This window comes from Pleurodeles waltl, chromosome 5 (genome assembly GCF_031143425.1).
Source record: "Pleurodeles waltl isolate 20211129_DDA chromosome 5, aPleWal1.hap1.20221129, whole genome shotgun sequence".
In the NCBI taxonomy this organism is placed as follows: Eukaryota; Metazoa; Chordata; class Amphibia; order Caudata; family Salamandridae; genus Pleurodeles; species Pleurodeles waltl.
The window spans coordinates 1732069582-1732082489 of NC_090444.1; the positions used below are offsets into that span (position 1 = coordinate 1732069582).

Genomic DNA, 12908 nt, shown 5'->3' on the forward strand with positions numbered 1-12908 from the left:
CTGGGGCGAAGGAGATTTCCACCCTCCTGGGTGAGCGGGCACGGGCAACTCACTCAGGGGCTACTGGGAGGGTGGTGCTGGTACGGGTGGCACTGTACCTGCAGCTGGGGTGGTCACAGAGTTGTCTGCCACCACCAGGGAGCTCCCATCGGAGGAAGTATCAGAGTCTGTGTTGTCCCCTCCATTCTCCGCCGTGGTGCTTCCCTCACCCTCCATCCCACTGGTTCCCTTGGCGTCTGTGGACTCTGCCTCGAGTGTCCTGTGGCATGCAGCTCTCTCTGTCGCCCGTGCCTCTGCTCCTCTGCCAGATGATGCCAATGCACATAAGGAGTGGATGACAAAACAAGAAAGGAGGGGAGAGAGACAAAGGATACACTGGATCAATGACTGCACCAACACCACTGTTAGCGTACACAGCACCTTCATATCATACACAGGGAACAGGATTACACTGTATGCAGTGCACTACAAGTGATATGGCTAATCACCAAGGAATGAGGAGGAGCACACACCAGCAACTGCAGCACACCTGGGACCCACGCAGCCTAGCCTAGAAGTGAATACTAACAAGCTAGGATACCTGTATTTGCCATGCAACCATTACCCTTCAGAGGACCTATGCTGCTATGTCTGGCCTTAGGTGCACCCACTAACACACAAGCAACAGCCGGATACCACCCCACCAGCCATAAGTTGTAATGATACCCACTGTACTCACCCCCTTGTGGGTGCTGTGATGCCCTCAAGCACCCATCCAGCTCAAGGCAGCCACTGCCAGTATGTGGGCCATCAGGGGGGTCAGTGTCCGACGAGCACCCTTTTCTCATTTAGAGGCCATCCCCAGCTGGGCCTCTGCCGTCTTCCGTGCCCAGCGTCTCAGGTCCTCCCACCGTTTGTGAAGGTGGGTTCTCCACCTGCCATAGACCCCCAGGGTATGCACCTCCTTGGCGATGGCACACCATAATCTCTTCTTTTGATGGGTGCTGACCTGCAAAGTTAATACATACAGGAGAACTCCATTAAATGAACAGTTCAGCCTGTCACACACATGGTCCACCATACCCGATCACATCAAAATTGCAAAACACATAGGCCAGCTCACAACATCTACACCGCCAAGAGAAAATCCACCCACCCTTACACAATGCCTTCACACACAACTCCATGCATTCATGCCACATGCATCGTGCCCACAGTGTACTCACCTGTTGGTCTGGAGGCTCAGACAGCAGTCTGTACTAGGGTAGGACCCCATCCACCAGTCACTCCAACTCCTCCGAAGTGAAAGCTGGGGCCCTTTCCCTGGTCACACGGGCCATGGTAGGTTCCAGACACAGGTCACAGCAGCACATTCAGTGTAGGTCCTCTCCTGTGGAAGGTCAGGAAACAAGTGAGGAATGTGAAATAAAATGGCGGTCATGTCCACGGCGGTGTATACCATCACTGCCAGGGTACATACCCATTGGCCATTGTACTCAAAGGGCCTAATAATATCCAATGACAACCGCCTACTGCGACGGTGCAGAACTCCGGCAGAATTACCTCACTTCCACCTGTCCCTCCACACAGGACAGGCGGTAGCCATTTCATGGGGGGGAACAGGCCTATTGAGAATTGCTGTGTCACAGGATAAAAAGCACATACTTTTAAATTCCATTGTCCCAAAACATGATTGCACAATGTGGACTGCTGTTGTGCTATAGTAGTTCCAATTGTGACAGCCTGCTCACTCTTGTGTGCCTTAGATACCTACCGCTGCAGATGAATAGGAGTACAGACCCCTTGTGGACTTAGCTATGTTGGAGGACAGGCAAATAATACTCACCTATAGATCTCCCCTCATGTGAAAGTTCTATCAGTGCTCCATTTCCTGGTTCTATGTTTGTCCTCCCCCCCGGCAAAATGAACAGGTGTATAGGAATCATAAGAGTTTCCATTCCAGATGGTGTGCTTGGCAGACCAGTACATCTCCATTGTCAACGCTAAGTATCCTGGGTCAGTGCATGATGCCTTTGCCCTGAGGAATAGCAGCATCCCAAATGTGATGACCCGAATGCAGAGGCACAGGGTGTGGCTTATAGGTGAGCCTTGATCCCCACCCAGTGTGTGTTGGTGTATGCCTATGCTGTTAGCCAAATAAGATGGTGTGCGGCTAAATGTTGTCCCTCAATATTTACAGGTGACTCTGGTTACCCAAACCTATCGCGGCTGCTGACCCCTGTGAGGAATGCCAGGACAAGGGCAGAAAAACATTATAATGAGGCACATGGGCGAACCAGAAGGATAATTGAGAGAACCCTCGAACATCCTGAAGGCCAGGTTCAGGTGCCTCCATTTGACAGGTGGATCCCTGTGCTACTCACCCAAGGAAGTCTGCCAGATAGTAGTGGCATGCTGCATATTGCACAACCTGGCCCTCAGAGGACATGTACCTTTTCTGCAGGAGGAGGAGACTAGAGATGCCCCTGTGGTAGCAGTGGACCCTGAGGACAGTGAGGATGAGGAGGCAGAAGATGTGGACGACAGAATATTAGTGATCCGTCAGTACTCCCAATGACACACAGGTGAGACAGTGCAACTTCACATTTCTATGACTATTGTATTCTGTGTGGCATTGGCATACTGGCATTACCCACTTGTTTCCCCTACTTACTATTACCTATGGATTGTCATTTTACAGATGTTGGTGATATCACAACAATTACATGATGTGATCACAACATCCAGCAACAGGTCATTCATTCTATACTCTCACTATGCACAGTTCATTTACAATGGTTGGTTGTAGCTGTTTCAATCAATACATGAAATACTAGTAGTGAAGTATTAGCCAAGGGTGTTTATTGTAGTGCTATAAAAGAGAGAGGAAAGTGCAATGGAATGGGGTGATGATGGAGGAAAGTCCAGGGTATTGTTCCAGTCTGTTTGTAGCACAGGTGCAGTGTCCAAGGGGGACATAGGAAGGGGAGCAACGGCAGTTCAAGGTGAACAAGGTGAACAAGGTGACTGTGCGAGACACAAGGGGGACAATCAGGAGAATCTCATTTCCTGGTGGTGGTCTTGGCAAGTGTTTCTGGCTGCAGTCTGGTTCGCAGGGAACGTTTCTGGGGTGGTTCACCTTCTGCAGGGGGAGGAATGCTGGTGACCTGTGGGTCCTGTGGCATCTAACAGCAGTGGAAGTGGAGAGCTGGTCAGTGGACTGGCTAGTGGTACGGGCCCGCTGGTGTGTTGTAGCCCCCCTCATGATGGTGGCCCTGTCTGCCAGCACCCCTGCTATGGCGATCAGGATGGTGTTGATGGCCTGCAACTCCTCCCTGATCGCCTGATACTATCCCTCTGGCAGCCGCCTGTTCTCCTGCACGTTGTCAAGGATCTGGCCCATCGTGTACTGGGAATGTTGGTTGGCTCCCAGGGCGGAGACTGCCTCCTGAAGAGTCGGTTCCCTGGTCTTGTCCTCCCTCTGGCACACAGCAGTCCTCCCAGTGTCACTGTTGGCCTGTGCCTCTGTCCCCTGAACAGTGTGCCCACTGGCCCTGACCCCAGGTCCCTGATTGTCTTGGGGGTGAGGTGTAGCCTGGCGTTCCTGTACAGGTGGGCACACTGCTGATTGATGTGCCCTGGGGACAGAGGTGTGTGTACGCTGGGTGAATGCTGTGGTGTTGGTTCCTGATGGGGAAGGCTCTGTGGTGGTCTGTGAGTGGCCTTGAGTGACAGACTGTCTAGTGGTCCCTGATGGGCCAGGTAGGTCCTCCAGATCCTGAAGTCCAGAGTTACTGTCATCACTGGGGGCCTCTTCTGTTGGGGGACTGGATAGTGGTGGCACCTCCTCTCCACTGACATTGGCTGGGGTACCTGTGGGGATGTACATGATGTATTATGCTTCAGGTGTATGACATATGTACTTCTGTAGCTTCCCCTCTATGGCTGGTGTTTCCCCTGCCAGCTTTTGCTTGTGTATGGTGATGTATTGTGGGACTGTTAAATTCCTTATGCTGCGCATGCTTTAGTGATGGGTGTCCATGCAGGGCTGAGAGGGGTGTCCATGCATTGGTATGGCATGCAGGGCTTGGCATTGGGATTAGTGAGATGTGTGCGTGCAGTGTGTGGGATGGAGTGGAGTGATGGGAGTGAGGGCGAAGGTGTGAGATGGCATGCAGGTATGGGGGTGATAAGTGGTAAATATTGACTTACCAGTGTCCAGTCCTCGGGCTACTCCAGCGAGTCCCTCAGGATGCAGTATTGCCAGTACCTGTTCCTCCCATGCTGTGAGTTGTGGGGGAGGAGGCGGGGGTCCACCGGCAGTACTCTGTATGGTGAGCTGGTGTCTTGCTGCTATGGAACGTACCTTCCCCCATAGGTCTTTTCACCTCTTCCTGATGTCGTCCCTTCACCCTGTCCACAATTCTCCACCATAGCTCCATCTTCCTTGCAATGAAAATCTGCTGTACCTGTGCTCCAAAGAGCTGTGGCTCTATCCTGACAATTTCCTTCACCATAACCCTTAACTCCTCCTCAGTGAAACGGGGGTGCTTTGTGGTGCAATGGGTGTTGTGTGATGTGTGTTGGTGAGGGTGTGTTGGGTAATATGGTGGGCTGTGTGATGTGGAGTACGTGAGGGGTGTATGGGTGTAAGTGGTGTGTGTGTCTAGTTGTCTCTGTATTCTTCTTCTCAGTCTCCTGGTGGCAATTGTTGTTCGTAAGGGGTTGTGGGTATTGCAGGTGTGTGTTTTATAGTGGTGTGGGTGTGGTGTGTGTATGAGTGTCAGGTGTGTGTATTTGGTATTGGTCAATGTTGTGTTGTTTTGTATATGGGTGTCCATTCTGAGCGCGGCGGTGTATACCGCCAATGGTTTACCGCTGTTCAACGTCTGCCGTGGTGATTCGTAGGTCATAATGTAGTGGGCGTTGTTTTGTTGGTGTAACGGTATGGGTTTTGGGACCGGCACTTTATCACTTACCTTTGGTCTGGTGGATTTGTGTATGTGACTGTATTCTGTCAGATTGGTGTGTGTATGTCATAATATGGTGAATGGATATTCCCCACCGCGGCGGTAAGTTGGCAGCTGTCAGCGTGGCAGTAAGTGGGATTTACTGCCAACGTCATAATGAGGGCCTAAGTCATGGTGCACATGGTGCACATGGATGATCTGTGTTCATTCATAATCATGAATCAGTATCAGGGATTTAGATATTCAAGCCACTAGGGCACTCAAGGCATGGGTGCACCTTCATCACTATGCAGGGGACTTTTCCATCCCAACAGTTGTCTATGGTGTTATTCAGAAAACCCTGATGTGAAAACATTCCTAAAATTCACATTTTACCCATCTATAATTATATTATATTTAATGTATAGTCCCCTCAATCCTCTGCCTCTGCATGGCGCAAATAGTATATATACCCCTAATTACATTCGCCATGCTATAACCTGAAATTAGAAATAAAATACTGTTAGAAATGGGGTTTTTGGTTGGCAGCCAGGTTGCCCTCTGTCCAAGCAAGAATCCTCACTCTAGTCAGGGTAAGTCACACACAATCCAAAATCAGCCTGTGCTCACCCTCCGGTAGCTTGGCACGAGCAGTCAGGCTTAACTTAGAAGGCAATGTGTAAAGCATTTGTGCAATAAATCATACAACACCATAGCATAACACCACAAAAATACACCACACAGTATTTAGAAAAATATATAATATTTATCTGGGTATCTTCAGGTCAAAACGATCAAAGTTGCAATACGAATTTGTAAAGATATCACTGAAAAGTGATAGAAAGTGTCTTAAGTCTTTAGAATATAAACAAAGTCTCTTTCAAGCACAAGTACCTGGTTGGGAGTGGAAAAATCTCCTCAGAGGGCCACAAGAGAAGAGGTGCGTGGAAAAAGGGTGTGTGCGTCGATTTCTCCCCAGCACTCACGGACTTGCGTCGGTATTTTCCACGCGGGGAAGTCGCGTCGTTTTCCGGCGCGTGGACAGTCTCTTTCTGTGGATCGCGGGGATTACCAGATGTCCCGGGTCTGTGCGTGGATTTTCCTGCTTGTTCTCCGGCTGCGCGTCGGTCTGCGGGCTGCGCATCGAAATTACGATCTCACGGCAGGCGTCGCGTCGATTTCTCCTCTAGACTTCGATCTGCGGGGCTGCGCGTTGAAATTACGATCTCACGGCAGGCGTCGCGTCGATTTCTCCTCTAGAGGTCGGGCGGCGTTGTCCTTGCGAGGCCGTGCGTTGGATCTTCGATCGTCCCCAGAGCGTTGCGTCGATCAGCGTCGGACTGCGGCGTTTTTCTCGCCGCGAAACAAGCTGTGCGTCAAAATCTTCGGCCCACTGAGCGTCCAAGTAAAAGAGAGAAGTCTTTTTGGCCCTGAGACTTCAAGGAACAGGAGGCAAGCTCTATCCAAGCCCTTGGAGAGCACTTTCACAGCCAGACAAGAGTTCAGCAAGGCAGCAGGGCAACAGCAAGGAAGCAGTCCTTTGTAGAAAGCAGACAGGGGAGTCCTTTGAGCAGCCAGGCAGTTCTTCTTGGCAGGATGTAGTTTCTGGTTCAGGTTTCTTCTCCAGCAAGTGTCTGATGAGGTAGGGCAGAGGCCCTGTTTTATACTAAGTTGTGCCTTTGAAGTGGGGGGTGACTTCAAAGAGTCTCTAAGAAATGCACCAAGCCCCCTTTCAGTTCAATCCTGTCTGCCAGAGTCCCAGTAGGGGGTGTGGCAGTCCTTTGTGTGAGTGCAGGCCCTCCCCCCTCCCAGCCCAGGAAGACCCATTCAAAATGCAGATGTATGCAAGTGAGGCTGAGTACCCTGTGTTTGGGGTGTGTCTGAGTGAATGCACAAGGAGCTGTCAACTAAACCTAGCCAGACGTGGATTGAAGGGCACAACAAGATTTTAGTGCAAAGAAATGCTCACTTTCTAAAAGTGGCATTTCTAGAATAGTAATATTAAATCCGACTTCACCAGTCAGTAGGATTTTGTATTACCATTCTGGCCATACTAAATATGACCTTCCAGCTCCTTTCAGATCAGCAGCTGCCACTTCAACAATGTATGAGAGCAGCCCCAATGTTAGCCTATGAAGGGAGCAGGCCTCACAGTAGTGTAAAAACGAATTTAGGAGTTTCACACTACCAGGACATATAACTACACAGGTACATGTCCTGCCTTTTACCCGCACAGCACCCTGCTCTAGGGGTTACCTAGGGCACACATTAGGGGTGACTTATGTATGGAAAAAGGGGAGTTCTAGGCTTGGCAAGTACCTTTAAATGCCAAGTCGAAGTGGCAGTGAAACTGCACACACAGGCCCTGCAATGGCAGGCCTGAGACAACTAGTAGCATTTAATCTACCTGCCCTAGGCACATGTAGTGCACTCTGCCAGGGACTTACAAGTAAATTAAAGAGTCAATCATGGATAAACCAATCAGTAGTACAATTTACACAGAGAGCATATGCACTTTAGCACTGGTTAGCAGTGGTAAAGTGCCCAGAGGTCAAAAAGCCAACAACAACAGGTCAGAAAAAATAGGAGGAAGGAGGCAAAAAGTTTGGGGATGTCCCTGTCAAAAAAGCCAGGTCCAACAAATACACATTGTGAACAACTGCTGGAAAATGAAAGGAAGCCCATAGTGGGAGGCTCCCGTGGTGAAATAAATTAATCATTTTCAATCCCAAGCTTATAATCAGTTCAACAACTAAACTGCCTTAGTTAGAGTTTTTAGTTCATAAAGGGAACATTTTTGCTGCTTTTATTATTATTATAAGCAACGAGAACCTGCCATGTATTTGACAGTACTAGTTGTAATTCTTTTAGTTTTTATTTTGATTCTTATTAGTGTGAAATCTACAAACGATGCCTGGATGAGGAGCATCTCCCAGAAATTTCCACCAGGACCAAGACCCCTCCCGCTGATTGGAAACCTACATATTTTAAATCTGAAGAGACCGCAGAAAACATTCGTAGAGGTAACGTGATTTCTTTCTCCACTCTCTTCTTTGAAATGGTGTGCAAAACATGATTGGAGTAAATTGCAAGATTTAGCAGATGTGTCAAAAACGTTTCATATGCCCATACTACTTACTCATTCATCGTAGTTCTCCATTACAGGAATAATTATTCTGTCGCTTTAATCATATCTCTTTTTCCCTTAAATTATGTTCGAAGTGCCTGTTTGCTCACGCTCCTTACTCTTTATTTAACCATTACAAGTAAACAATGTGCTGATATTTTAATAGAATCGGCTTCGTTCCTTATTTAATTTTACCAACCTTTATTTCATGCAACTTGTGTTGTCCTGCACGGTTTCATTTTTTTGTAGGTCAGCTGTATTCTCATGCATGTATTTCTCTATAAATTAAACAATGCTACACTTCTCTTTATTGTAATGTATTTTTGTATTGTAATTTATTATCCTGTTTCCCTTTTGAATATCATAGTTTTTTCCTTGCAACATGTCACCAAAATTTCTCTTTGCAGCCGTTTGGCGTCTGATATGACTTTGCTCGTGCTACATACCATGTCATAAATACATAAAAATAAACTACTGAATTGTTGTTTGAAATGCCACTAGATACAAGTTAACCAGCTCCAGCCATGTGAATGCTTTCTGCGTTTGGAAAACACTGTATGATTTTTCGAATGCAAATCAAAGCTAGTAAACATCTACTGTGGTTAAAATACTTCACCTATAAAAAATATAAGATGGATCTTAACCATTCCAAACTTTAATTATAATTTGCTCTGCTTTGTATTAAAATGGAAACAACAACAACAACAACAACAACAATAATAATAATAATTATTATTACTATAATACAATGAGTACCTATGTAAGGTAGATTATAAAATAAACTGTCCCCTGACAGGTTAATCAGTTGCCATGTTTATCCAGCTGAAACAAATAAGTCTGTCTCACAAGGATTAAAGGTTGAGTTGACTGTGCCAGTATATGAACTTGTGACCTGACATTGGCACACTGATCTCAGCAGCTGTACCTATACAACTAAGCTAATTTACTGTTACAGGGCAGGATGACTAATCATTAAATCATGTTAAGCAGTGTACAAGGACCATGCTCACTGATACCCCAATGTACTTCACAGAACACATCATACTATAATGCTGCTGTCCTAAATGATGCAGTAAGCCATAAATACACAAATAAAGTATATATATGTGTATATTAACTAAATGAAGGAAAATAATGATTTCATCAAAAAGTATGCATGTAAGAAAATAGGAATATCAGTTGCTTTGCAAATTTCGGTAAATCATAATCCACTTTTTGAATAAAAGATGTGACCAATTAATGAATTTGTGCTGGTTGATAGTGGTAACACAATAAACGTGTTATCTATGTCTTCGTCTATACTAACATAAATTAGCATCTGCCACCATTATAGCTCTTGCTATCATTAGGAGCTGAGTTTATGTTAGTGTTTTTTTTTTACAAAGAAAGTTACCATGCTGGCTCTGGAAAGGTACTCCTTTCCCCTGTCAAGGTTCCAAGTAGTCAGTGCTGGTGTCAGGTCCCTTTGTGTATGCGTTGGAGACAGCCCTTTGAAATGTAAGGCAGGGAACAGCTATACATAAACATCCTGGAAGGATGGTCCATCCTGCCAATAACTAGTCCCCCTTTGTCCCATTGTCTATGAGGAATACACAAAGGTCAACTGCCAGCTATTCCCAGTCATGTTTCCCAAGGCATGGGCTGCAGGAACCAAATGGCCACAACAAGAAGATGGCAACTTTCTAAAAGTGGCATTTTTAGAATTGTGACATAAAATCAAACATTACCATTAAAAATGGTCAGTTTTCAATCAGAATTCATTTGAAGGTAAACATGACATTCTTATATGCTTCCAACCAAAAGTTATTGTTTATTAAATGCAATAAGGTAACCCAATGTTATCCAATGAGAGATAATGGCATTACAGTATTGAAAATGAATTTAGGAGTTCTTCACTACCAAGACATGTAAAAGTTAACTACACATGTAGTTTTTAAATACAATGCATACTGCCCTATTTGGCTGTGTAGAGCCTACTCTAGGGGTGACTTATATGTATTACAAAGAAAGGTTTAGGCTTGACAAGAGTTTTTTTTTGCACCAGGTCGAAATGGTAGATTAAAACTGCACTATAGGCTCCAATGACAGGCCTGACACATGTTTTGAAAAGCCTACCGTAGTTGGTGACACAATGGGTGCTACATGCCCACTATATAATGTACTGAGGGTTTGACTTTAAACCAGTAGGACCCTGGACAATTTACATGAGCAATACACAATGGTTCACTTAGTATAACCTACTGCATATTTATGAATCATCCAAGTCGTACTCAATTAATTCACAAAACACTTCACCCAATCAAATATTTATGGAAATTATATTAATGATATATGGATGTCCCTCATGACAACATAAAGCAGTTATTTTCAAGTAGCATGGCATTTGAAAGAGAAAAAATAATAGCAAAGAATTACAAAGTGCCGTACAAATTACTGTGAACAGTGTCCCAGTGAGGAGAAAGTACATGAAAAAAAACCATCACATCATTAAAAGCAAACATCTTTTGAAAATGTATCTCCATAACACACATTATTGAGTGAAAACAATCAACTACACTTTGTATTAGTTAGTGTGTTGAATTGTTGACGACTTCCCAAACTCTTTTGCAATATTGAGTTATTTTCAGGATGTAGGAAGTCAGAGACCTAGAAAAGGAATAGAAAATCAATTACTGGACGTTCCAATTATTGGTGGGGCCAAGTGACACAAAAAGGGGATGCTTGTTACCTTTTACAAGTTGCACAAATGGTCCAACCAAAAGGAGAAGGCACAGTGGTTTAGTTGTGGCAGAGGACGTCGGTGAGCGCAAAAATGCACTCATCACTTGTTCTCCAAAATACCACAATGTGAGTAAACAAAAATAATACTCAGCTGGAAATAGTACTTGGGGAATATAGCAAATAAACAGCCTTATTAATGTTAATTCAGAACGAGAAAATCATTATCTTGAGTGAAAGATAAAAATAAACTCAAACCAAGTGGGGAGGCGGAACGCATCTGAGGTCGAGGAACAATTAGTCAGGGTCAAAATGTAGGCACATAAGCAGAGCAAGAGCTGGAGGAATTCACAACTTTAGACAACCTGTCCAGCCTGACTTACACTGACGTGTGCAGTGGGTCATCACTGTCAGAGTCCTCTAACAGAGGTTTGGCATGTAAGGAGTGCAAGAGCAGAAAGCATGTGCAGCTTCAGCCAGTCTGCACAGTCCAACAGGCACTGACGTGTGGAGGACCGTCACTGTCAGAATCCTCTAGTGTCTGTCATGAGGAAGGAGGCCAGGCAAAAGGTTTGATTTGCCAGGTACAACTGGAAGTTTAAAACTGCATACAGCTGCAGTGCCAGGCCTGACACATGTTTTACAGGGCTACTTAAATGGGTGGCACAATGAGTGCTGCCCACCAGTAGCATTCAATTTACAGGCCCTGGTTACATGTAGTATCCGTTACTAGGACTTACAACTAAATAAATATGCCAATTAGGTGTAGGCGAATTGTACAATTTTTAGAGAGGGAGCAGAAGCACTTTACCAATGGTTAATAGTGAAAAAATGCACGAGTCCTAAAGCTAACAAAATGAATTCAGCAAAAAAGGAGCGATGGAGGCAAATATTTTGTGGGTGTCCCTGTTAAAAAGGCCAGATCCAACACCAGAGTAATTTCAGTAATTTTGTATTACTCTTGTGCAGCAAAAGTACCAAAAATGACAGATTATGACCACTTGCATAATTTATAGTAATGAGGAACAGAACACAAGCGTCTGCTGGTTGCCGCTGTTCATCTTTTGTTGAATTTAGCACCTTTTCCCATGAGCGAAATGCATCCTTACGTCCATTTTAGACAGAAGGATGCATTTTGTCCCAAGTAAATGATGTAATTGCACAGTTACGCTTCACGTGGAGTTCGGCATAATCTTGCATAATTTTGCTGTACTTTCACACAATTACACTACAGCAAATTAACCGTTATGCCCACTCCTTGTAAATACCTCACCCTTGGGAAATGGTATGGTAAAAAACCCACCCCATTCTGACCAACCCATACAATTTGCAAAATCAAAGGGAAAGTCTTCCAGTGGAGCAAGGCAACAGCCTGTATTTGGCAAAGTCAATGTGAAGTAAGAGAGCTGCTGGCGGAAGTCCTGCTCAAGCCATCGGTTTAGGAGGGGGGGTGGAAGCTCAGAGCAGGAGATATTTGTATTTCTTTCCTGCCAACAGTTTTCTAGATACTTTTCATGCCTTTGGCTGGTAAACATTTTATCATGTCCATCAAAATCTAAATCCCATAGGACACAATGGAATTTAGATTTCGGGGGATGGGATATATGTCACCATTGTGACGTAGTAACCCATCAGCCTAAACCATCAGCGGAGTCCTAAATCAGGCTCTTATTCTCCGAAATGGAAATCATTTGTTTCCAGTTGAGCTCCAATGGGAGCCCCACAGTGTTTGATACCTTCTAGCCCGGGGCCATTGAAGAAGATTTGCTGCTGCGAAGAAACTGCAAGAGGGACAAACTTGTCTCTTCAGCCCAGTGAAATAACTCCTTTGCAGGATTGACTCTGTTGCCATGAGGAAATAGTAGTATTCTTTAGCATCCTGTCTATTATTCTAAGTACACTTTACTAATTAGTGTAATATGTGGAGCCATTATTTAATGTGTAAAGGTAATAATTATTCTTTTTCTATCGTGTGTTGTGGCCCCATTTGTTAAAGAATAATTTTTCTTTCTTTAGTCCTGGGCCTACTGTTGTTATGATTAGTATTGTTAGCCCTACGTTTTGGGCTGGCAGGGCACTCCCAGTTTACTAAACAGCTTTGTTAAAGTGGCATTTTCAAAAGTGTAACAATAAAC

At 45.1% G+C, this 12908-nt stretch overlaps 1 protein-coding gene across 1 annotated transcript in view; it reads left to right on the top strand.

Annotated features, from left to right (window-relative positions):
* Positions 1–7718: 7718 nt before the first annotated feature.
* The window catches only part of LOC138296719 (cytochrome P450 2K6-like), a 419360-nt gene continuing 414170 nt past the window's right edge, over positions 7719–12908 (top strand). The window contains exon 1 of the mRNA XM_069236120.1: positions 7719–7951. Coding sequence (XP_069092221.1) covers positions 7766–7951 — 186 coding nt within the window. The 5' untranslated portion in view covers positions 7719–7765. The remainder of the gene's footprint in view (positions 7952–12908) is intronic.